The following is a 26,716-nucleotide window of genomic DNA, read 5'->3' as shown; positions in this document are numbered from 1 at the left end:
CAGTTGACCGGCAGTTGGATGGGCTCAATTACAGCATCAAGCGGGTGTGTTTTACAGTCATACGACCTTGCAGATTTCATCTTGATAGGTGTTGCCCCACCAAATCCCCTTGCACAAGACCTTAGCATCCTGGCACAGAAGGAGGCCGAGACTCTGTCCCAGCTCTGGGACCATGTCAATGCAAGGGTAAGATCATTTATATTTCTTAACTGTACTCCTCAAGTGATTAATCATGTGAAGCGCATGACAATGGCCAAGAGTATATGGGAGCATTTGGCGTCCATGTATAATCGAACCTCTCCCATGAAGAGGGTTTCCCTGGAAGTCCAAATGCAGCTGTTGGAACCCATCTTCATCGATGCGGGACCACATCAACAAGTTACAAGAGCTTCAGCAAGAGATCCTCTAGGCAGGGAAGCAAATATCATCCAAGGACATGGCCTTAACTTTACTATCCTAGTTATCCTCTCACTATGGGGCCTTCTATTCGTCCTTGATCACCAGTGCAGAAACTGTCCCCCTGGAACACTATCATGAAACTCCATAATAACGTAAGTTCCAGCTGTCCCCATGGTTTTTGTTTTGCACACCACATTGTGCTTCGCTGTCCACTTTTCTCCACATGTAAAGCATTGATTGCTTTGTCATATACCCTCAATGGTAGCTTCCATGAGCGCTTCAATGAGCTGTCTTTGCATTGCATCTCTGGTTATGCTGTCCTTGCCAAATGTCAAGAACTGAAAATCATCTTCATTATAGCTGTTGTATTTGGATTCAAACAGCTCCATAAGCTTCTTCAATACCCCAACATGCCTCTAGAATTCTCCCATATGAGACAACACACGGCTCCAATATTTGGATGCTAGTAGCATGCATGTCTTTCAGACAGCTTCCAAGTGCATCTAGCCTGCAAACAGCCAAATAATCTGAGAGAGACGAATTAGGCCTGCCAAGAGTCATGCTGGCATGGTCCCACAATCTTTCCTTGTCACTGGATACACCAAAGTCCAACCCCATGACAACAAAATATTCAAACATATTGTTTGAACCTAATGTGGTAGAACAAGGAGGGGGCATTGGATAAAACAAGCAAATGCCAAATCCTGTGTGACCTCCGTTTGCTTCAGGCTGAAAAGGGTCAGCTGTCCATGGTACTGTTGTAGTTTGAAGACAGCATAAACATGCCCATCCCCCAAAAGTTATCAGCCATGTGCAACCCAAAGTGCATGTGGTGACCCATAGTCTTGAATGTGCATGCCATATTGACTGCGTCTGAGCACTATTGAGCAAGTCATCTGTCATGTGCACGGATTGGTATCTGACGTGTACTGTGGTACACAAGACTAGCTCAGGTAGCCTGGGGAGGCTTAGGGCTAGGCAGGCTTGATTCTTGGGTTGAGTGGCAAGGGTGCGAACCAGTTAGAGGTCTTCACTATTTTTGGCGCATTGGGCCCGAGTCTATATAAGGGGCCCAAAGGTTCAGTTCTCAGGGAGCCGATGGTGGGAGCAAGTCTCATTCCCAGGTGCTAGGTCTAATCCTGGATTGAGTCGCAGACGCGCGCTTGCATCTTAGCGTAGCCCAGAAGATCCCAGGCCTCTAGGCACCACCTGGTGGTATGGGACACCAGGATGGTTAGGATTTGGTTGGGAGTTCATGCCAGTAGCTCAGCTTGTGGCTCGAAGGGGACATCTCCTGATTCAGGATCATATCCAGTAGATGTCATGGTTGGGTGGTGAGCAGCCTGCTCAGATTCTCACGTTTGGTGTGTTCTTGTGTTTGCTTGTAGATCAGAGGTTTCATGAGTGTTGGGGTCGTGTCAGCTGGTATCAGAGCCAACTCCTGAGGTAGGAATCTTTGTTACAAGTAATATTGGATGTGATTTTCTCCAGGTATGCCTCAAATTCGAAATTCAAGTTCATGCCCTACAAGTGCTTGTTGTTTCATCGTTTAAGGGTTATGGTTGCCTAAATTGGGAAAGAAGGAAGGAGAGAGAGAGAGAGAAGGGTGAATGCGAGGGAAGCAGGGTAGAGTGGAAGAGAGGCTGAAAGAAGGGTTGCTTGGTAGGGAAGAGCTTTGGAGAGGATCGTTAGTTCAAGAGAATGGCACAAGGGATGAAGGAGGAGCGAGCTGCCGGAGGGAAAGCTAGAAGCTAGGACGAGATGGAAGGCTACGTGCATCCTTCGGGGTGAGCACTTGGGAGCGGGTGTTGATGGCGGAAGTAGGAAAGGAAGAGGTGCGCAGAAGATGCCAGTCTTTCAGGACTGGGCTGGACGCAATTCGGGCTGGGAAGGATAAAAAAAGCAACAACCCTACTAAAAGTAGGGGTGTGCTTTTTGGGAGTGCAGGCTACTATAAGCCATGGATTATGGCGCTCTTGTCTTGCAGCCATCTCTCACGCTCCAGCTCGAAGACCCGTGCATGCGCGCAGCTAGCTCTTCACCCGCCATCTCCAAACAGAACCTGTCAGCCACAGCTGGTTCGCTGCAGTCACCACTACGGAACAGGCCCCCCTCTCCTCGCCTTCCAGTTCGTCAGCTTGCCACCCCTCTGCTTCGCCGTTCTCCTCCTAACGCAATCCCGGAGCAATTCGTTAATTGCTGCCTGCTCCTAGATTCCATCTCCACTGCTGGCTACCCTTTCCTCACGTTACCCTTTCCTTTCCTTTGGCCTTCAGAGCTTCCCTTACTCCACTTTCTTCATGGCTGATTCAGTAGACCCCGAGCTCACTACGGGTGATCAAGATATGAATTACCATGCAAAGGATGACCAGGGCCTCTACGATGATTTGATTACAAAGACTACCTTCAGTGAATTCACCACTGCTCTTGATGAAAAGTTTGAGCAGGTTAATGCGAATCAAACGGGGTTGACACAACAACTCCAAGGGATTCAGACTTCAATCTCGCTTTTGACTAACACTATGCAAGTGCTCACACATGTGGATGCTTTGGCTTCAGTGTTGGGTCCTAATATCACTCCCAATCCTTATCCCGAAGATCACAAATCTAGAACTAAGGAGGTGGTTGACACTTGGTTGCACAAGTGGCAAGTACACTTTCACTTTCAACCTTACCCCGATGAAAAGAAGATGCAGCTTGCAGCAGGGTATATGTCAGGAAGGCTTTTTTGTGGTCAAAGGAACTCCGACCGAAACCTGCAACATAAATCGAATTTAAAGAGGTCTTATGGAAAGAGTTTCTGAAGGAGGAGGAAGATTATGATATCGTAGGCAAGCTCAAGGCCCTCTATATGTCCAAGCTGAATTTGACTTTTGAGGTCTATCTTCAGAGGTTTCCTGATTTGCAGGCCAGAGCTACAAGGATGGATCCTGTCTCCTTGTTAGGTTTCTTTGTGGATGGTTTGCCTGACTTGTGCAAGCTTCGGATCAAGAATAACAAGTGTACCACTTTGCAAGAGGCCATGAACTATACGCGCATCTATGATGATACCATGGCCAACGCAAAGGGAACCACTATTGCCGACATGAGTGGGAAGAACAAGAGGAAGTTCTTCTAGTCAACAATTGATACCGGGGAGTCGAAGTCAATTGACAACGCCTCCAAGAAGAACTCGACTCAGATGAAGAATGGTCGAGCCCGTTTCCTACGTACCTTGAAATTAAAGAAAGAAGGACGTTGCTTTATATGCCAACTCAGAATGATTGTCCTAAGCGCAAGAACTAGAAGTCGGCACCGGGACCCTAGCTCCATGCGAGCTAACCAAGCCTCGATGACAAGTATTGCTGTAAATGTCGTTACCAGCCCACTTTCTTGTAATTGCACTTTTAATAATTCGTTATTTGGCCCCCATGACCTTTTCCGAGTTTATGGAGAAGCAAGGGACCAAAGAGTCCACATTCTCTTTGACTCGGGCAGCTCTCACAATTTTTTCAATTACAAACTTGTGCAGAGAATGGGGCTGTCCACGACACCTAGCGATCACACCTACGAGATACAGCTTCCAACTAGGAAGCAATTTTGGGATCGTAAGGTCGACGCACTTTCTATCGAGCTATCCACAACACCTAGCGATCACACCTACGAGATACAGCTTCCAACTAGGAAGTAGTTTTGGGATCGTAAGGTCGACGCACTTTCTATCCGGATTCAAGACTACACAACTGCTCTTATGTGCTATGTCATGCACTTGGAACATGTGGACTTGTTAATCGCAATAGAGTGGTTTAAAAGCCACGATATTCGGATTGGATGAAAAGAGCATACACTCTCTTTTTTAGACAAGGACACCCATTTTTGTATTCAATGTGATAATATTTCCTCTTCTGAAGGACCTATTGTATCTGCGATGTAGCTTCGGAATATAATAAACACTTCTCCTTATGATGTGTATCAATGTGTTTTGATTCCGCTTTCTTCATTTGTTGTCTCTGTTAATAACAAAAATGATTTAAGCATGTTTGAACACCATGAATTGAGAACGTTGTTAGATGATTTCATGGATGTATTCCCTGCTCAACTACCAGAAGGTTACCTCCAGAACGGGCGGTAGATCATCGCATAGATTTACTCCCTGGGTCTCAACCTATTAGTATTCCACCTTATAGGATGAGCCATCTTGAGGAGGATGAGTTAGCTTCACCGCTATCAGCTACAAGATTATCTGAATATAGGCTATATTCGCCCAAGTAAATCACCATGGGCCCTGGGGTGCACCTGTCCTCTTAAGAACAAAGAAAGATGGTTCGTGGAGAATGTGTGTAGATTATAAACGATTGAATAAAGTGACAATTAAGAATCGATACCCTCTTCCTCGTTCTGATGATTTGATAGACCGTTTGGCTAGAGCGAAGTACTTCACTAAGATTGATATGTGTATGGGTTATCACCAAATCCATATCTATTCTAAATACATAGATAGAACCGCATTCCGAACTAGGTATGGCCACTACGAGTTTCTCGTATTACCTTTTGGTCTGACCAATGCTTCTTCCAATAAATGATGAACGATTTGTTCCGAGATTTTTTGGGCAAATTCATTGTCGTGTTCTTAGATGACATCTTGGTATATAGCCGAACGCTAGAGGATCACATTGTGTTAGATATCAATGATCCACTCTCGTGTAACTACGCGGGAACCAGCTAACTCTACTTGTAAGCCCCCCATATGAGGAGAAGGCATTTGAGTAGCTCGGTTATCCGGTAGGTCCTGGTTTGGACACCAGATGGGGACCATGTGTGGCCTGATGGCTGGACGGCTTCAAATAGAGTTGGCACACTGCCAACTAGGCTACATGCAAGTGCGGGAAGGCATCCCATGACTGACCGCACTGAGGGTAGACGGAGCATTTCCCGGGGCAGCCCACTCTCGGGTTGCACGGCCCGTTTGGAGCCCCATATGATCCCGGATGGCTTTCGACCGAACGCATACCGTAGATGAGTTGCTCTATTTTTCGCCACGGTTCAAACGTGTGGTCGGTGGCCTATTTCAAGACCAACCTCCAGTCGGCCGTTTAGGGTCGACTGGGTCGGTCTCCCAATTGGGTCTAACCGAATACGACTAGTGGCTATATAAGAGCAAGCCCGTGAAGCCCATTATCATCACTGGCTACAACAACCCTGATTCCTAATCATCCAGCCTCCGTCCTCTACTGTTTCCAGCACGCCATCGAAGCTTCACACACAGGAGCGCATGGCTGGGAGGCAGCGCCATCTATTGTATCAGTTTTACAGTAATCAAATTTTTTATTCTCCATACTATCTGCTTTTCTCTCTTGCATATGAGATCCTGTTATCTGTTGAGCACAGACGTTATATTGTTTTCTTACATGGTATCAGAGCTTCGGCTCTAGCAAGAAGATTTGGTAGTGTGTTTCTGTTTGCCAACAGATTGTAAGAGATGGCCCAACCCGCAAGACTGCGTATCCCACCATTCGGCGAAAGCGCAAAGTTGGACGGCACTAACTATCTACTCTGGAATTTCAAGATAAAGACCATCCTAAGCGCATACGAGCTTTGGGATACTGCTACTAGGGTGGACGTGAAACCGGTTGCGAGACCGAATCCAGCCAATGCAGGACAACAGATAGTACTAACTGCGGATGAGATTCTCGCATGGACAAGAAGAAATGCAGATGCGTTGTGTTCTATTGTCTGCAATGCAAGTGATTCTGTCATGGCGTTAATTCAACATGTCACCACAGTGGAGGAGGCATGGACGGTCTTGAAAAATCAGTACGAGACTACGAATCAGATGTGGATTCAGAATTTAGAGACTCAACTCGCGAACGAGAAACTGTCTGAGTCTGAAACGGCAAAGAAGTTCATCACCAAGGTGAAGAATATGCGCGATCAGATGACTGCGATTGGCATCACCATCACCAGCAGAATCTAGCACGAAGGTGCATACGGATTCTCCCACCAAAGTACGACAGTCTTGTTACGGCGTTGAATACGCAGAACAGAAATCCGCCCCTCAACTTTGAGGATTTCAGCGCAATGCTTCTGGAGGAGGAGATGCGTATGAAAATCCACACTTTTCAAGAATGCAAATGTGTGCAATGCATGCAGAATTTGAATGCTGATTGGCCCTCCAATGGGGAAGAGCGTATAAAGAAAGTACTTGGAGACAAATAAAACAATACTGAAGACTAATAATGGCTGAAGAAGAAATATATATCACAAACGGAACTCAGTACAGGAGAAGATATGAGAGAGAAGCTCTGGAGGAAGCAAACATCAATCCTCCAGGGAAGACAACTGTAGTGGACTTCTGCACTAGCTCCACAAGTTGGAACTGAACCAAATCTGAGACAGCAAACTGATGCAAGAGTTGCTGCAGATTTGAAATAGAAAGAACATAATCTGGAGCAGAAGTTGGGGGCAGATCTGGAGCAGAAGTTGGGGCAGATCTGGAGCAGAAGTTGGGGGCAGATCTAGAGCAGAAAGGAGGGCAGATCTGGAGCAGAAAGGAGGGCTGATCTGGAGCAGAAAGGAGCGCAGATCTGGAGCAGAAAGAAGGGCAGAAGAGGCTCAGGGTGTGCAGGTACCTCTGGAGCTTGAAGTGGTGAAGAGTACCTAGGCCCCCCCCCTTTAAATAGGGAGGGGCCAGTCGGTCAACCAGCTGGTCGGCCAGCTGGTTGGCCCAGATCTGACCGACCTGGTCAGATATTGACCGACCAGGTCAATCTGGTCGGCCAGAAAGGGGCCTTTTTTTTTTTTTGGCCTCTGAACCGGGGCTCTTTGACAGGGCTTTGGTTGTGGAATTTGCCTCCGATCCGGGGCTCTTTGACAGGGCTTTGGTTGTGGAATTTTGTCCGGGTTTTGATTGTTGATTTGTGTCCTGACGGAGTCACCTGTGGTGTTTTTACCTGTAAGTGATCGGACCTTTGCGCCAGTTTGACCTGTGATTATCCTGTCCTCTAGAATTGGAGATTGCCTGGCTTAACACCCCCTCTCAATGTCCAATGTAGACGGGAGAAGCAAAGAGGTGTTCCATGAGTGATCTATCTTCTTCATCAGCCTTTTTTTTTTTTTAATATTATAAAGGGGTTTTCATTTAGATGAAGATGCCTACAAAGTAGGTTTTCATCTTCACTAAATGCCTAGATGATGGTACAAAAAAGAAGTACTTGAAGGAGTGCCCTCGCAGGGGATTTGTTCACTTCCTTAAGTATACAAAAAATTGCTAAGAAGAAGGAGGCGGTATACCAATCCCCAACCGTGGGCTGAGATGCTCAAGAGTAGGGCGATTAACCGGCTTGGTAAGAATATCAGCATGATTATCGGCAGCTGGAACATAGATCAATCGAATAGTACCTAATTCCACTTGCTCGCGAGTAAAATGAAAGTGAACACCGACATGTTTGGTGCGGTTGGAAAAAATGGGATTGCCGGCGAGAGCGATGGCACTTTTGTTGTCGACGTAGAGGATCGTTGGTTCAGTACAAGGAAAGTGTAGCTCTGCCAGAAACTGTCGGAGATATATGGCCTCTGTGGTACAATCATACAAGGCCCGGTATTCAGCCTCAGCAGAAGAGCCAGCAACAGTTTCTTGTTTACGGCTAGACCAAGAAATAGGTGCCGAGCCAAACGAGAAAATATAGCCACCATGAGAACGACGATTGTCCGAGTCGCCAGCCCAGTCAGAATCAGTGTATCCCTATAGTGTTAGTCCTGGTCTGAAATGTAAACCATAAGAGTAAGTATCACGTATGAACCGCAAGATACGAATACATGCATGCCAATGAGTGAGCTTGGGTTCATTAAAATACTGACTGAGAATGGAAACTGAGTAAGCAAGATCCGGACGAGTGTGAAGGAGCCAGAGGAGTTTGCCAACAACCTGACAATAGAGATGTTCATCAAAGGAAGGAGACTCCAAGTCTTTTGAGAGCTTGACTGTGGGATCTAAGGGAGTAGCAGCGAGCTTAGGCTCATGGGGAATGATCTGATCAAGGAGTTGAAGAGCATATTTCTGTTGAGAAACAAAAATACCACTAGAATGTTGAACAACTTCCATGCCTAAGAAATAGGAGAGAAGACCGAGATCAGTCATTTCAAAAGTGGTACTTAGTTGAGTTTTAATGAATTGAAGTGTAGTGGGAGTAGAGCCTAAAAGCAAAAGATCATCTACGTAGAGTAAGATAAAGCAGACCCCTCTGACGATTGATGGATATAAAAATTTGGATCAAAAGGAGTGAATGAAAACCATTAGTTTTGAGGAAGGTGTCTATCCTGTGGAACCATGATCGAGGTGCTTGTTTAAGCCCATAAAGAGCTTTGCAGAGACGGAATACCTTATTTTCATGGCCAGGAGGAGAAAAACCAGGTGGGGGAGTCACATAGGCTTCTTCATCAAGGTAGCCAGTGAGAAAGGCACTCTTGACATCCATCTGATAGATAGACCAGCGGTGATGAGCAGCTAGGGCGAGAAGAAGGCGAAAGGAAGTTAATCGAGCAGTACGGGCAAAGGTTTTCTCATAATCGATACCATGTTTTTAGTGAAATCCTTGCACTACTAAGCGAGCTTTATACTTGTCCAGTGTTCCATCAGCTTTGAGTTTTGTTCGGAAGATCCACTTGGTTTCGATAACCTTTTTGTGAGTAGGTCAATTGACCAAAATCCAGGTCTGATTGCGATCAATACTCTCAAGCTCCTGTTCCATGGCACGATGCCACGCAGGATTTTGAACTGCTTCCTGCCAAGTGGCAGGTTCAGAATGTATGATATAGGCCCTGGTAAAAATGGAGGTGGTGGTAGTGGAAGAAGTTGTTCGAGTAGAGCGGCGAGGACCGGAAGGAGGAAGTTCTACGGGAATAATCCCGGAATCCTTCATAGTTTGGCGATACCAGCGTGGTAGCGGGTCGTGAGGAGAAGCAATGGGTGGTGAGAGAGAGGTTTCGGGAGGAGAGGAAGAAATTTCGGGTGGAGAATTGTCGGAGGGAGCAGGAGTAGATATGTCATCTGTAGAGGAATTTTTTAGAACATCTCTTTCATCGAAGACCACATCTCGACGAACCAAAACTTTGTTTGTGCGAGGATCAAATAATCGATAAGCTTTGGCTTCTGCTAAGTAGCCAACTAGAAGAAAAAGTTCAGCACGAGGTTCGAGTTTACCGCGAGTATCATTGGGAGTATGAGTGTACGCGCGGCATCCAAAGATGCGAATATGAGAAATAGAAGGTCGGTAGCCATAGAAGGCCTCAAAAGGCGTCGTGTTCGGGATGGGCTGAGTAGGGCAGCGGTTAAGGATATAGACAGAAGTATTCACAGCTTCTGGCCAGAGACGTTCAGGCAACTCGGCTGCAAAAAGCATGGAACGGGCCATGTTCATGACTGTGCGTTGTCTCCGTTCGACACGAGCATTTTGGAAAGGCGAATTTGGAGATGTAAGATGGCGTTGGATACCATGCTCGTGAAGGAATTGAGTGAATTCATGGGAAATGAATTCACCACCATTATCACTACGAGCAATCCCAATAGACTTTCCCGTTTGGTTCATAACCAAGCGAGCCCAAGTAGCAAAGAAAGAAAAAGTGTCGGATTTCTCTTTCATGAAAAACACCCATTGATATCGAGAGTAATCATCCACAATTAAGAAGAAATATTATGAACCATTGAGTGAAGGAACAGGAGATTTGCCACTAATATCGAGGTGAATCAGACGCAATATCTCACTGGCTCGAGAAGTGGAATGAGAAGGAAAAGGAGTTCGGCTTTGTTTGCCTAATTGGCAGGGACGACAAATATCTTTGGCCCGCGATAATTTAGGTAGGCCATCAACTAGATGATCCCAAGACATTTCATATAAAGAGTCATAGGACAAATGTCCCAGACGATAATGCCATAATCGTTCTGTGTCAGTTGGATCTTTCAGGTAGCAATACCATAAAGCCGATGAAACTCAGAACCGGTATGGGAGGGAGTCGCAAGAAATTGAGTTATGAAGTACAGACCATTAGGTTGGGCGTCGCCTCGAGCTAGAAGGAGTCCCGAGGTCTCATCTATGATGTCAACATGCATCTTTGTAAATAGCACTATGCGACCAAGAAGGCAAAGTTGATGGACGGAAAAAAATTAACCCCTAATTGGGGGACATAAAACACTTGATCCAATTGAGCAAGATTGGGGCCTTTGTCAGTATCAAAAGTTATTGAACCAACACCATGAATAGTAGCAACAGAGTTATTGCCACAACGGACTCCCCCTATTGCCGGTTGGCGAGAAATGAAGAGATCATGATGAGGAGTCATATGATGAGTGGCTTCACTATCCACAATCCAAGAAGATTTAGAGCCAGATGGAAGAGTATGAAAAGCTGACCCAGATAAGGAAGGGGAGGAGTCAAGCTCGGTGATATGGATCAAGGCTTGAGAAGTGAAGTCTAGAGAATCGCCAGTGGACCAGTCAGACTGATCTTCAGGAGTTATAAAAGGAGGAGATGGAGTGAAATGATTAGTGACATGGCCCTGGGGTCTCCAAAGACCAGTGTTCGGAGGAGGAGGACCACTCCTAGGGCGCCAACGAGGTGGCTGAGGAGTCGTGGTAGGGGACTGTGGAGTCCAAAGGAGTGGTTGAGGAGTCGTGGTAGGGGGCTGAGGAAGAATGCCTTTGGCTTTGGAGCGACATTCATCATCAATATGCCCAACTCTTTGGCAATGCTGACAAAACCTATTCTTTTTGGGAAGGGTGTGCCAGGCGGGTTTACTACTAGAGGAGTTATTGGAGTTAGGAGTAGGAGAGGGCTTCCCGGAGCTGGGTTGATCTTTTTGAATCCCGGAGAGAAGAGCCCCCTCTGAAGCAGGAATGCTATGTTTTTGGTGGACCTGAGAGTAAAGACGAGCATAACGCAAAAGTTGACATTCGAACTCATAAAAAGTAGGAAGAGAAGGTTGAGAAATGATTTGTTGCATAAAACTGAAATACTTGGGTGGAAGTTTGTTTAAAAAGAAAGTAACTTGGTCATCCTTGGATTTGGGAGGACCAATTGTGGCAAATTCAGCAACTAACCGCCGGGAATCTGCTAGTTTAACCTTGAGATCATCGTCAGCAAGGATCTGGAATTGTTGGAGATCATGGTCAAGATTGATGAGACGAGTATGATCTCGAGCTGCATAGCGGTCAGTGAGATGTGCCCATCGCTCAGAGGCAAGATCAAAATGCTGTAATTGAGAGTGAAATTCAGGTAAAAGACCTTGCATGATTTCGACAATAGCAGTGGCATTACGATGTCGCCACGAGCGAACTACCTGAGGAGGATAAACATGAGGATCAGGTGGCGATTCAGTACCTTGAACGAGTTCCAATAGATCTTGAGAATCAAGCACATGGCGCATGAGATTTGACCATGTGGTATAATTAGACCCGTTAAAACGAGTCATATCAGTGAAAGCATGTTTGGCTGTTGCAGAGACAGGGTGAGGGGAAGAAAGAGAATGATAGGGAGAAGCAACCGCTGGAGGCATAAGAGAATTTAGAACAGGAGCCGAGTGAGAAGAAGGGAGAGGCGGCACCACCGGAGGAATAAAAGAATTTGGAAAAGGTCCTGAGGGGGAGGGATGAATATGAGAGGCGGGATATGACATGAGAGGTGAAAAAGAGGCAACGAGAGAGATAGAGGGAAATAAACTATAGGAATCCAGTGGCATGGGAGAAGGAGGAGGATGAGAAGCCACTGGAGGAAAGATGGTAGCGGAAGATATGAGAGGGATGGGAGGGAGGGAAGAATGTGAACCGAAAGCAAACTCATTGTCAGACGCATTTCTCCTTTCTCGTCTGCACGTGTTCACATGCATGTATGGAACTGTGTCCTCGTGATTACTCGTTCCTATGCCTTGCATAACAGATGGAGTTGCACTAAGGGAATAGGGCAACATACCTTGCACTGATTCTTGTAGGATAGGCACTGTCGAATAACCCAATGTTCTCATGCCGGCCTGTCCTCTTTCGTCAGGGTATACTTGTTCTTCGTCGGCACCGAACTTGAGATGTTGCTCAGCTTCGTCTGAGTTGAATAGAGGTCCTTGTTGACGTATCCGAGAGAACCGTGGAGAGGTAGAGGCACGAGGTGTGCGGGTACCCGCTTCAAGTTCCTTCCATTTCTGGAATTCAGCAAATTCTTTAAAGAGTTTGGAGAGGTATTCATCACCTTCAATCCTTGCAGACTCTCTCTCGACATATGACGAAGGTGGTGGTTGAATAGAGGTCGATTCAGGCTGTGATCGCTTCGGGGAAGAGAGAGAAGACATCTTCAGGTGATGATTTATCTTCCAAGCTTTCCAGATCAAGGCTCAGGTGTCGATTGGCACACCTGACTCTGATACCATATAAAGAAAGTACTTGAAGACAAATAAAACAATATTGAAGACTAATAATGGCTGAAGAAGAAATATATATCACAAACGGAACTCAGTACAGGAGAAGATATGAGAGAGAAGCTCTGGAGGAAGCAAACATCAATCCTCCAGGGAAGACAACTGTAGTGGACTTCTGCACTAGCTCCACAAGTTAGAACTGAACCAAATCTGAGACAGCAAACTGATGCAAGAGTTGCTGCAGATTTGAAATAGAAAGAACATAATCTGGAGCAGAAGTTGGGGGCAGATCTGGAGCAGAAGTTGGGGGCAGATCTGGAGCAGAAATGGGGCAGATCTGGAGCAGAAAGGAGGGCAGATCTAGAGCAGAAAGGAGGGCTGATCTGGAGCAGAAAGGAGGGCTGATCTGGAGCAGAAAGGAGGGTAGAAGAGGCTCAGGGTGTGCAGGTACCTCTGGAGCTTGAAGTGGTGAAGAGTACCTAGGCCCCCCCCCTTTAAATAGGGAGGGGCCAATCGGTCAACCAGCTGGTCAGCCAGCTGGTTGGCCCAGATCTGACCGACCTGGTCAGATATTGACCGACCAGGTCAATCTAGTCGGCCCGAAAGGGGCCTTTTTTTTTTTTGGCCTCCGAACCGAGCTCTTTGACAGGGCTTTGGTTGTGGAATTTGCCTCCGATCCGGGGCTCCTTGACAGGGCTTTGGTTGTGGAATTTGTCCGGGTTTTGATTGTTGATTTGTGTCCTGACATAGAGTCACCTGTGGTGTTTTTACCTGTAAGTGATCGGACCTTTGCGCCAATTTGACCTTTGATTATCCTGTCCTCTAGAATTGGAGATTGCCTGGCTTAACAGAGCATCCTCGTGAGAGTACTTATTTCTTTTTCGACCTACATGCAAGGTGGAAGAGAGATGACGGATGAATGCAATGTGGTAGAGAGAAAGCAATGTGAGATTCACAATGAAAGGGTGATACTCTTTCATAAATGTCCCTTGAGATCACTCAAGTTCCATCTTCCCATTTACACCTACCCTTAGCCTATGACCCATGCATCTACCATTCAATGCACCTTAATGCACCCTTCCCTTCCTATTGCCCCTAGGACCTAGACACGTGTGTGCACATTTTTATTAATAGAATAAGTATCACATGTCCAAATTTGATGCCGTCTGAAGCTGTGGCTCCAGCTCGACTAGTCCTATCTACTCAGATGATCCACAATGCACCTTAATGCACCCTTCCCTTCCTATTGCCCCTAGGACCTAGACACGTGTGTGCACATTTTTATTAATAGAATAAGTATCCCATGTCCAAATTTGATGCCGTCTGAAGCTGTGGCTCCAGCTCGACTAGTCCTATCTACTCAGATGATCCACCGACCTACCAGAAATTACAAATCTGCCCGATGTATGTGAAGCTTGCATGATGGGCAAGCAACATCGGCAGCCCTTTCCTAAAGAGGCCAACAGGGCAAAGGCTCCTCTAGAGCTCATTCACACGGACCTCTGCGGAAAGATGGAGACAGAAGCTTTGGGTGGTTCCTACTACTTCATGACGTTGATCGACGACTACAGTAGAAGGATATGGATATACTTCCTGAAGACTAAAGATGAGGCTTTTAGTAAGTTCAAAGAATGACATGTAGTCGAGAAAGAAACCAGGAGGAAGGTAAAGAAGGCTGTTTTGTGCATGTCCCTGATGCTAACAGGACCAAATGGGAACCAAAGAGCCGGAAGCGTATTTTCTTGGACTACTGTGAAGAGACGAAGGGTTACCGTCTCTATAATCCTGTTACCAAGAAGGTAGTAGTAAGTCGTGATGTGGTCTTCTTAGAACAGCTGCATCAATTGGAGGAGAATGCTTCCTTCCCAGACAACCAGGACCAAGATATCCATCCAGTACAGCCACCAACAGCAGACCGAACTCCCCCAACGGTGCTTGGGAGAATTCAAGATAAAGAAGAGGAAGAAGAGCCTGCAGAACCACAACGGAAACGGCCATTCCCGAAGTGAGTAAAGCAGCTTTAGGACGACAAAGAACCTCCAGCCATTAAGGAGGAACCATCCGAACACCGCCGGTCCAAGAGATTAGAGGAGCAAAGAAGGGCGCATGAACACTTGGTCAACTACGCTTTGATGACAGAGGTGATCCGTGCTAAAGAACCCAAGTGTCTTGAAGAGGCACAGGGTGATGATAGGTGGATGGAGGCTATGCAGTCGGAGTATGGCTCCATAATGAAGAACACTTGGGACCTTGTGGATTGACTACCAAAACGCAAGGTAATCGATACCAAGTGGGTGTATAAGACCAAGTACAAGTCCGACGGCACGTTGCATAAGTACAAGGCTCGGCTCGTGGCAAAAGGATTCGCACAGGTACATGGTTTTGATTATCAGGATACTTTTGCTCCCACAGCTCGACTAACCACAATTCGCAGTGTTTTGACTTTAGCAGCACAAGAAAGTTGGCCCGTGTTTCAAATGGATGTAAAATCCGCCTTTCTGAATGGAGATCTCAAGGAGGAGGTATATGTGGAACAACCACCAGGTTTTGTGATCCCCGGTTTAGAAGGTAAAGTTTGTAAACTGAAGAAGGCACTTTACAGGTTGAAACAGACACCACGAGCGTGATACCAGCGAATTGATGTCTACTTTCTGCAAAACGGGTTCAGGAGGAGCCCATCTGATGCAAATTTATATATCTACAGAGAAGGAGGCAGGTGTATGATCCTGGTCCTTTATGAGGACGACCTTATTATAGCAGGGAACCATGAAGAAAAGATCTCGCAGACAAAGCAGTTGCTAGGAAGAGAGTTTGAAATGGCAGACCTCGGACTGATGCATTTCTGTTTGGGGATTGAAGTTTGGCAAGAGCCAAAACAGATCTTCATCTCACAGCTGAAGTATGCTGGAGAGATACTGAAGGCATTTGGCATGGCTGAGTGCAAGACAGTTGGCACCCCTATGAAGGTTGACGTAAAGCTCTCAAACGAGGATTCATCACCACTGGTGGACGAAGCGAAGTACAGAAGGCTTGTGGGCAGTTTGATTTACTTATGCAACACGCAGCCGGACATCAGCTTTGCAACTGGTGTACTAAGTAGGTTTTCCAATAAGCCCCAGGAGAACCATTAGAGGACAGGGATGCAGGTGCTGAAATACATCAAAGGCACACTTGATTATGGCATCACCTATACCAAGGGCAACATCTTGACCGGATTCTGTGACTCGGATTGGGCAAGAGACGTGGACAGCAGGAGATCAGTGACAGGTTACTGTTTCTCACTTGGATCTCGAGCTGTGACATGGGTCAGCAAGAAGCAACCTACACTTGCTCTTTCTTCTACCGAGGCTGAGTACAAATCATCATGTTTTACCTCTTGTGAGACAGTCTGATTGAGGAGGATTTTAGGGGACATGGGTGCAGTGCAGAACAAGCCTACGCAGTTATCATGTGACAATCAGAGTTGCATGGCAATTGCAAAGAACCCTGTGTTCCACGCTCGGACAAAACACATTGAGATTCGATATCACTTTGTACGCAAGCTCATCATGGATGGAGAGGTCGACTTGGTGTACTGTCCGACTACAGAGAATCCTGCGGACATCTTCACGGAGGCTCTTGGAAGAGACTTGCTGGAGAGGCATCTTCATCAACTTGGCATTGGGCCAAAAAAGTAAGTTCACTTGCGGGTGGACATTGAGGGGGAGTGTTAGATATCAATGCTCCACTCTCGTGTAACTACACAGGAACCAGCTAACTCTACTTGTAAGCCCCCCATATGAGAAGGCATTTGAGTAGCTCGGTTATCCGGTAGGTCCTGGTTTGGACACCAAATGGGAGCCATGTGTGGCCTAATGGCTGGACGGCTTCAGATAGAGTTGGCACACTGCCAACTAGGCTACATGCAAGTGCGGGAAGGCATCCCATGACTGACCGCACTGAGGTTAGACGGAGCATTTTCCGGGGCAGCCCACTCTCGGGTTACGAGGCCCGTTTGGAGCCCCAGATGATCCCGGATGGCTCTGGGCCGAACAGTATCCGTAGGTCAGTTGCTCCTTTTTCGCCACGGTTCAAACGTGTAGTCGGTGGCCTATTTCGGGACCGACCTCCAGTCGGCCGTTTTGGGTCGACTGGGTCAGTCTCCCAATTGGGTCTAACCAACTACGACTGGTGGCTTTATAAGAGCAAGCCCGTGAAGCCCATTATCATCACTGGCTACAGCAACCCTGATTCCTTAGCATCCAGCCTCCGTCCTCTACTGTTTCCAGCACGCCATCAAAGCTTCTCACACAAGAGCGCACGGCTAGGAGGCAACGCCATCTATTGTATCAGTTTTACAGTAATCAAATTTTTTATTCTCCATACTATCTGCTTTTCTCTTGCATATGAGATCCTGTTATCTGTTGAGCACAGACATTGTATTGTTTTCTTACACATTGAACACCTCTGGATTGTCTTAGTTATTCTAAGACAGCATAAGCTCTATGCCAAGATGAATAAATGTGACTTCTTTATGAAGGAGATCATTTACTTAGGACACAAGATTTCTTCTGAAGGTATTAGCATTGATCTAGATCGTATCCAGAAGGTTTTGGAATGGCCCATCCCTCAGACAATGAAACAACTTTGTTCTTTCCTAGGGTTTACGATTTTTCTACGGAAGTCTGTGTGCGATTATTCGAACATTACGGCACCCTTGACCAACATATTGAAAGGTCGTGGACGCACGTCTATCCAGCCGATCTCTTGGAATCATGCATTGCACAAGGCTTTTGAAACCTTGAAGCATGCTATCAAGGAAGCTCATGTTCTTGCATTACCCGATGCTACCCGGCCCTATGTTTTAGAGGCCGATATGAGTGATTTTGCGATTGGGGCAGCTTTATTCCAAGAGAGCAGACCTGTAGCTTTTGAGAGTAAAAAGCTAGACAACACCCAATATCGTTGGCCCACACTGGAAAAAGAACCATATGTAGTTGTGTATGCTCTAAAGGTTTGGAGACACTACTTGTATGGTTCGAAGTTTCTTGTATTGACAGATCATCAGTCAATCAAGTATGTGTGTGACGGGTCTAAATTGAGGGGTAGAAAGGCTAGATGGACAGAGTTAATGCAAGATTTTCATTTTGAATTACATTATCAAAAGGGTTTAATGAATAGTGTGGCGGATGCCTGCCAAGTTTGTAATTGCTATGTCATTTACGAAAGTATCCTCAGACTTATTTCAATCCTTGAGGGGGCTTTGCGCAACTGATAGTCATTTCAGTTCTTATTGGCAAAAAGTCTAGGATGGGAGCTCCATGGTTGACCAAGACACTCAGGGATTGTGCCACCTACAGTACACGCGACAGGAGGTCAGTGGATGATTAGGAATGGCTTGCTGTTCTGGAATGGAAAGATCTGTGTGCCAAATGTTTGGGATCTTTGATCCAAGATTCTCTAGGAGTGTCATGATGCTTCTAGTGCTGGACATCTAAGTATACATCGGAGTCTGTCTCTTGTGAAACATACCTTTTATTGGCCTAAGATGCGTGCATTGGTTGAAAACTATGTGGTAGGTTGCCGGGTTTGTCAGGTCACTAAGGCAGAGCGCCTTAGAAGCGCGGGTTTATTACAACCATTGCAAATCCCGGGTAATAAATGAGAAAGTTTTTCCATGGATTTCATTACCGGTTTGCCTAGAACGCGCAAGGGTCATGACTCCATTTGGATCATAGTTGACCGTCTGACAAAGATGGCTAGATTATTACCTACTAGATCGACCATATCAGCTGTTCAGTTGGCTCACGAGTTTGTAGACCGGTTGTTTAAGTTATACGGTTTGCCTTCCAACATAGTCAGTGACAGGGACTCTAAGTTTACAAGTAACTTTTGGACACTTGTTTTTGAAAAGTTAGAAACTACTCTAAGTATGAGTTCCTCAGATCATGCACAATCTGATGGTAGTACGACTTCAATCAACCAATTCATGGGAAGATTATCTCCCCATGATAGAATTTGCTTAAAACAGTGCAACGCATTCAAGTACTGGTTACAGTCCTTTTATGCTTATGTACGGATTTCAACCTAAGTCGCCGGTTATGGTTGGGTTCAAGGGAATTCAAAATGATGCTGCAAGGACATTCTTGCTAGACATGCAAGAAATGTTGCAGTTTGCCAAAGAGTCTATTAGAAGTGCCCAAGATCCGGACAGATTTTATGCTAATAGACATCGTTCACCTAGAGAGTACTCTGAAGGGACGATGGTATACTTATGTATTCCCATGGTATGGTGCAGCTTGCAAGAGCAGGAGAAACAGTACGGAACAGTCCGTACAGCCAGTACGGACTGTAGGGCTGGCCGTGGAGGTTCTAGGTGGGCTGAGAGAGGCGGAACTGAGGCGAAACTGAGGCGGCTGCAAGAGAAGGAGGCGGAACTGAGGCGGCTGCAAGGGCTTGAGCTAAAATGATGATTTTAGGGTTAGGGCAAGGGTGACGTAGCAGCTATGGAAGGTGGCTTCAATACCATGTTAGAAACATGGTGAAGGGAGAGAGAGAGAGAGAGAGAAGGTTAGGGTGTGAGGAAATGATGCTCAAATGAAGACATGAAGAAAGGATTTCATTCATTCATCAAGTATGACAAGACAAGTGAAGTACAAGCCTTATATAGGCTACTCACTCACACACTAGACCTAGTGCATATGGGATAAGTCCCATGATGACATGTGGCACTCACACAAGACTCACCCACATCGACTAGTACTAGATCACCTAGTACTTCACACTAACACATCACACCAACACACTCCCGCTCATAGGCGAGCTCTGTTCTCCACTCCCCCCACCTCCCCATGGCGAGTTGGAACGTGCACGGGCTCCACAACCGCGCACGTCAGCAACCGCAGCATCTGTTACTTCGACAGGAGTTGCAAAGGGCAATGGTTGGGTGGAGAGTGGACTTCCTCTTGATCCAGGAGCATATGTTTTCAGCCGCATATGTTCGACGTAGACAGCACCTCCTTCCAGGGAGAGGCCTTGAGGTATGGTCTCGTGCGGTTGGCAGGAGTGGGGGGGGTCTGCATTTCGGTGTCCCAGTCCGTTGGAGCGGATGTGTACGACAGGGCGAGCTCATCCCAAGCAGAGCAGTATGGACGGGTTTGAGGGTTGAGGACTCCAGGATTGGGGTTCTCAATGTGTATGCCTCAGCTTGTAGACAGCAGCAACCCGCCTTCTGGAGGCGGTTGACGGAGTCCCTCCTAGATGTGGACTCGTGGATTGTTGGAGGTGACTTCAACAATCTCGAGTTTGAGGAGGACAAGTGCGGGGGTGCTTCTTATTCCGGGATGCCGGCTTCGGAAAGAAGCACCTGGGAGCAGTTCATTTTCTCATTCTGCGATCGGGACCCTTGGAGGGAACGGGAGTTCTCTAAGTCTCCTGGCAGTCTCAGTTTCTCCTTTGGGCAACGGCGGCAGGATGGTCTACTTGAAAGACTAGACAGATTCTATGTCGAAGATTGGGAGCACGATTCAGAGTCGCAGTGGTTAGCAAACTGGTATGAGTGCGCTCGCTTGAAGCTTCAAGATACTAAGGTGAGACGGGCTGAGTACTCCTACCACTCCTATAGATCTCGATGGGTACAGCAAGGTGATAGGATGACCAGGTAGTTCTTTCAGGACACTGGCCCTAGATCAGCGGGCGCACAATTGCAGAGATTGAGAGACTAGTGTGTGCAAATGCACTCAGATCCGCAGGAGATCTTGGAGTTAATCTTGGATTTCTATCGGCGCTTATTCTAGGCCGAGGAGGGGTCCCCGAAGGTTTTGGTAGCCCAAGATTCAGTTTGTGCGCACGTTCCAGAGGTGGTCTCCCGGAGTGTGAGTAGCCAGTTAGATAAACCTTTTTCGGACGAGGAGCTTTGGGAGGCCCTTCAAGCTCTTCCACCCCAGAAGTGCCCCGAGGAGAACCCGGCTTTCTTTAGGTGCTTCTGGGAGTGCATTCATACCCCCCTCCGCTTGGCTTTCCAGTAGATCTTCGACTCGGGCTCTCTCCCTTCGACCATGAGTCGTGGCTGGATATGCCTGATCCTGAAGGGGGGAGGGATCGCTTAGACCTGAGACAGTGGAGACCATAGTTACCAGCCGAAACGGAAACGGAAGAAACGGAGTTTCCGGGCCCCGCCGAAACGGAAACGGAAGAAACGGCAATATGATACAATTTATGTATAGAATTTTATTTTTTATACATAATATAATTATCAATAGAGTGCAATTTGCAAATCATACATAATACAATTATCTAGACTTGAAGCTTCAGCCTTCAAGCATCAATGCATCATTCATACTTCTTGGAGCCAGTGCCTCCTTTATAACTATCTAGGAGGGAGACATGGACCCAATAAGCATCTCTCAGCATTGAGGAGGATGGAGAGGTGAGAAGGAGGATGGAGAGGTCACAAGTGAGAAAGGATGGAGAGGTAGAAGGAGGATGGAGAGCTCAGAGGTAAAAGAGGATGGAGAGGTGGAAGGAGCCTGGAGGATCAGAGCCTAGAGGTAGAAGTGAAGGAGGATGGAGAGGTTACAGGTAAGATTAAAGAGAGGATGGAGAGAAGAAGGATGGAGGGATGGAGAGCAGGCTGCCAAGCTGCAGCTTTTGCAGGATGGAGAAGATGGAGCAAAGAATGAAGAGGATGGAGAGAGAAGGATGGAGGTCCGAGGAAAACGGGATGGAGAGTCCAAGAGCAAAGGATGGAGGGATGGAGAGAGCTTAGAGAAGGTGGAGAGAGCAGCAAGGATGCACAGGAGGAGTGCGATCGGCGGGAGGCGGCGAAAAATGGAGCCAGGCGGCGAAATCACGACTTTTGGGATTTAGGGCAAAAACAGGTTTTACGAAACGGCGTTTCTTCAAGAAACGCCGTTTCCGTTTCGCCGTTTCCGTTTCCAGCCAAGAAACGGCCGTTTCGTGCAACTATGGTGGAGACCAATCACTCTCCTTGACACTGCGTACAAGATCTTGACCAACGTCTTGAGCTTGCGGCTTCGCCCTCACCTAGTGGACATCATGTTGAGATATCGAGCTCCACTCGTGATATGCCAGGGTGAAAGCAAACCAAGTTCGCGGTGTCTTGGTAAGAGGATCAGTGTTGCTTTCCTTTTTCGAGTTTAGGAGCAAATCTCTACAGGTAGCACAGCCGAAAAGTGCAAGAGTGCACTGTCTCAGATTGGGACGCCCTTCGATTCAAGCCATTTCGGGGGCCCGTTTTAGTGGTGAAAGTTTTTCGCAGGCACTCAAAAAAGTACCCTGTTTTTATTGTGCGATCACTGTTCCGCAGGTCGGTGAAAAGTTACCGCAGAAATTGCATCGTATGCATGTGCGCAGAGATATTGAAAGCGACAGAATCATTCTTATTGCCTGTTGATGCATAATCGTCACTAGGAAGTGACTGTGTGGTCAAATACCACTTTGGTCAGTTTTGCAGATTTGCCCTTGTGAGACAGAAGAAGTGTTTTTTGCAGTGACATAAAATTTTGCAATGTTCTGTAATGGCGTCTCATGCTCTTTCACAGATTGTCACTGAAAAGCTTGACAAGAACAACTTCCAAGCATGGAAGTTTAGAATGACGAATTTCCTTAAGGAAAAAGGCTATTGGGAGTTCATTACTGGAGCTGAACAAGAACCAGTTATTCCTAATGTTCCTAATCGACAGGAGTTGCAGGCATGGAACATCTGGGTTGCTCGCTGCAGCTGGGTTATGGGCCAGCACCATGTTCCACCGTCGGTCACCTTGGTAGCCATCTGGCAGGACATCATCTTCACGCTTCACGCCATTTGGGAGCGAGGCTCGGGTTCTCGAGCTACCGTCGCATGACGGGAACGTTTCTGCAAGGCTTGGCTTGCAGGTGTTTTCTACAACATCACCCCGAGAGGGATCAGATGGTTGTATAGTCCGCCACCCTGGTTGTTAGCCCCTGTTATGAGAATCCCTATGCAACGAGCTAGGATCTCTGGCAGCAGGAGTGTCTTTCTGACAGCCAGCATTTAATTTTTCATTGATTTTCATGTTGGCACCTTTACGGTATTTGCCAACTTGCATGATCATTTTTTACAAGCATCAATATAAGTTCTTTTCTCCAGGGGGGAAAAAAAAGTCCTTAACTTTTGCGAGATAGGCATCCATGCTATCCCCTTCATCCATATTAACACAAGGAAACTCCGGGCTCATTCTGAATTGATAAAGATTGGCCAAACCATCCCATGCAGCCTTGGTTGTCTAACAAGACTGAATATGAGGTATAATGAACCCCTTGTAAGACAAAGCAATCATGCATCCCTCTGATCCCATCGAATATGATCCTCGGTGGGAGCTGGAGGCATCATGGCCACAGTGGTAGATGAACCAGATGTAGCAACAGTAGCACCTCCCGTAGTGGGTGTAGTCTCTAATCCTGAAACCCCCAAAATTTCGGCAACCAACAAGTGGCGCACCATGTACAACCACAAGGCATAGTTGGTGCCATCACAACAGAAAGCATCCCAAGCAAATAATTGTTGGCCATTGCAAAAACTCACCAAAAAGGTAATTGCTCTGGAAATGTGAAAGCACAGCTCAAAAAATGACTGCAAATCTGCAAATGTTAGACCAAAAAATACAACAAGTCTCTGCAAATGTGAATGCCCCAACTGGCTGCTCAACACTGAGTCAAATTCAAAAATCTGCCCCACAAAATCTGGCGGCAAGTAGACTAGCTGCAAAAATCTACAAATGTCTGCCCACCAACACTCTCCGGCCACTAAATTTATTAAAGGAAGACAGAAATAGAGCTGAAGAGAGAGCTTCAAGATCATGATAGTGAAACCCATAATCCTCACCCTCATGATCAAGTTCTTCAAACTCATCCTCTTCTTGAAAACTGCAAATCCAGCATGGTCAACAAGGTCTCCTGCACTTTCAACTGTTCCCTCTGTCGCCAAATTAACTAGCGATCCTTTTGCTTTTTTATCATCAAGCATTTTCTTGAAGCATTTCTTCTCATCATGTAGCCTGCGACATTTGCAAGCTATGCTCTGCTTGTATTTGGTACAATTTACCAGCATTGATTTTGTTGCCACTTTAGCCCTGGTATGGCCTTGTATGCTAGATAGGACTATCCATGTTTTGCCATTGAGGCACGTTGATAATCCATTGTAATACTCGGTGTTTTGTTGAGTGACCACCTCCAATTGAGAGGTGACCTTTAAATCTTTGTAAGGGACAGAGGCCTCATCTGAGTCTATGAAAGGCTGCTGCACATCTGCTGTCAGTCGTTGCCTGCCTACGTCCAGAAAAACTCTCCATGAAGAAGACTAGCCCTTATGAGCAAAGCAGTCATCTTTTCAACAATTTATCGTCCCATCTTGGTAGAAAATGCTTCTTCGCTGCTCCAATACGAGCTCTCTGACGAATGCTTCGATGTTGAGTACAACACAGACCAATCTCGATGGTCTAAGAAGATGTCAGCCAGGTTATAAACAGCGGTTAAGTTCACCGCGTTCAATTGGCATTTTCTACACAAACGCTTGCTTTTTTATGTTTTCATTGTTGTAGCTGGTGTAGTTGTCTGTCCTGTTATTTCATAGAGCGTAAAAGTTGAAATTCAAAAACACCAGCAGAAACGGAAAAGTGCGGCTTCGGAAATAATAGTTACCCTGTATGCCAACGATAAAACTTGTCGGTAAGCTTTCTTCCAGTGAAAGCCACATCCGCCGCGTTAAGCACTACACAAATGTCGCCCTTCTCTACATGTGGTGTATAGGTGGGCTTATCTTTTCCTTGCAAAACCACAGATATCTGCGATGCAATTCTCCCGAGTATCTGAAGTGGAACATATCATTAGGCAAAATTTGTCCATCCACCTATAGCAACAGAAACCTTACTTTTACAAGAAGCTTACCTGCCCCTTAGCATCAAAAAGTCTCCACCTGAGACCCTCGATTCGTTCTCGCGTCAAACCTGCCATGGCCCTCTGAAAGAGACAAAACATCAAATCAACATTTCAACCCAGAAGCAACAAAGGCGAGAAACCATGCCTTAAATGCCGCGGCCGCGTTCGCCACTGCAGCTCTGAACAAGGCCTTTAAAACCTCTAAAATTAGTCGACATTTGAATTGGAAATGGATACCTTAAAGGCAGCCATGAAGCGTTTGTCACAGCAGCTCTACGCAGTGGTAAGCAGGCAGGTGAAGGCCAAGGCCAACATTATTTCTATTCTCCCTAGTCTGGAAACGATGGGTAGTTGGTGAGTCGCAAAGAAGTGGAAAGGTAGACTGTTTGCATAGAACGAATAAATGGTCTCCTCGTACAAGCATTCCTAACTGAACACTTTATTTGAGCACTCTACACTCTCATTAGCACACCATGGGCATCGCCCACAAATCATCGTCCAACCCACGGTTGAGATGCACGCAATGCACCATGGGCAGGCGTGGGCAACTCTAGCCTATAAACACCCTTAGGTGTCCTCAGTGCATCACATGCCACCAAAAATGGCATTCCAGAGAGACCATTGATCGAGAATGACTTTATTTCGGTGCATCGCCCACGAATCATCGTCCAACCCACGGTTGAGATGCACGCAATGCACCATGGGCAGGCGTGGGCAACTCTAGCCTGTAAACACCCTTAGGTGTCCTCAGTGCATCACATGCCACCAAAAATGGCATTCCAGAGAGACCATTGATCGAGAATGACTTTATTTCGGTACGAGATTGCCTACTAGTACATATATCTCATATGAGTATTTATGGGCCAATTGTATATCAAGACAGGGCAAGAGGTTGAGACCACACAACATAACTATGAACTGAGACTATGCACCTTTTGTGATATGTAGGAGGTGGAGACAAAGGAGCACCCAGATACTTATGAGATATGCGATAACATTCCCTTTTCAAGCAAGAGTTGTAAGGCATTAGTTGCATCATTGTCTCCCTAAACTAGCATTGTGTTGCACTTTTTAAGCCACATGAGACCACACAACATCATTGTGAATTGAGACTGTGCAAGATGCAAGAGATGGAAACATAGGAGCACCCAAACACTTACATCATGTGAATTGAGACTATGCACCTTGTGTGATATGTACCCAAATACTTATGAGATATGTGATAATATTGCCTTTTCAAGCAATCTTTAGGACATCAGTCGAATCATTGTCTACCTGGACCAACATTGTACTGCACTTTGTATCCCATACGTCATGCAATCAAGGATGGATCAATGCCCCAAATACTGGAGAAGCACACACTTTTAGAGGAAAGCCCTATTTGAGTGGGAGCAAACCTACTCTTATAGAAGTCAAACTAGTAGGACAATATCTAGAGGGTTGATAGGGCAATAAGCAAGCGTCCCATTCGGAGGTATTGTGCTCATAGCATCATAATGCTAGGGTAGTCTTACAGTGTCCAGGAGTAGAGTGAAGAGTGCTAGTGACAAATCTCATACATGCTATAGAGGCATCAAAACTCCTATTGGGATCCCAACAAGCCTCAAATGCAGCTTAGGTCGCTTATGATATATTTAGCATACATTCTTCTTCCTACATAGCCCAAATCCTTGGCTTGCTCCATTTTACCTCACATGTTTACAAACTTTCTTCAAGGTCATGAAATGTGAGTAGAATCAAGGTCAACAAACACCCACAATCAAGTGGTAGATCGATTAAAGAATCTCGAGATGAGCTTGTAGCAACTAGAGCTAAGAATAAAGAGGAAAAATAGGAGCTTCACACTCACCTAAAGAAAGAGGTTGAAGTTAGGAAGCAAGAGGTGAAGCGACACATGGAAATTTTAGCCAAGCTCAAGTCATTAAGGGATGGTAAAGAAATTCTTATTCAAAGGCTAAGAAACACTCAAAGAGGCATTTGAGGGAGAAAATGAGGTAGCATCATAGTCCAATTAGCACCGTAGCATAGAGGTACAAAAAATGGA

At 46.2% G+C, this 26,716-nt stretch overlaps 1 protein-coding gene across 3 annotated transcripts in view; it reads right to left on the bottom strand.

The window, feature by feature from the left end:
* LOC147893177 (Ribosomal protein L13 family protein) overlaps positions 1-25,076 on the bottom strand; it is a 32,629-nt gene extending 7,553 nt beyond the window's left edge. For 2 of the 3 annotated variants that reach the window (XM_087387232.1, XM_087387233.1), the window contains exons 1-3: positions 24,910-25,076; positions 24,682-24,753; positions 24,436-24,602 (exon numbers count right to left, since the gene is read on the bottom strand). In XM_087387232.1, the coding sequence (XP_087243358.1) occupies positions 24,436-24,602; positions 24,682-24,753; positions 24,910-24,924 (254 nt within the window). In that variant the 5' untranslated portion in view covers positions 24,925-25,076. Of the gene's footprint in view, positions 1-24,435; positions 24,603-24,681; positions 24,772-24,909 lie in introns of those variants that run through there. The other variant, XM_087387231.1, reaches the window with a different exon arrangement.
* Positions 25,077-26,716: the final 1,640 nt, after the last annotated feature.

Source organism: Dipteris shenzhenensis, chromosome 16 (genome assembly GCF_047967505.1).
Source record: "Dipteris shenzhenensis isolate YYH24624 ecotype China chromosome 16, Dip_SZ_1.0, whole genome shotgun sequence".
NCBI lineage: Eukaryota > Viridiplantae > Streptophyta > Polypodiopsida > Gleicheniales > Dipteridaceae > Dipteris > Dipteris shenzhenensis.
This window is presented reverse-complemented; position numbering and strand designations above follow the sequence as displayed.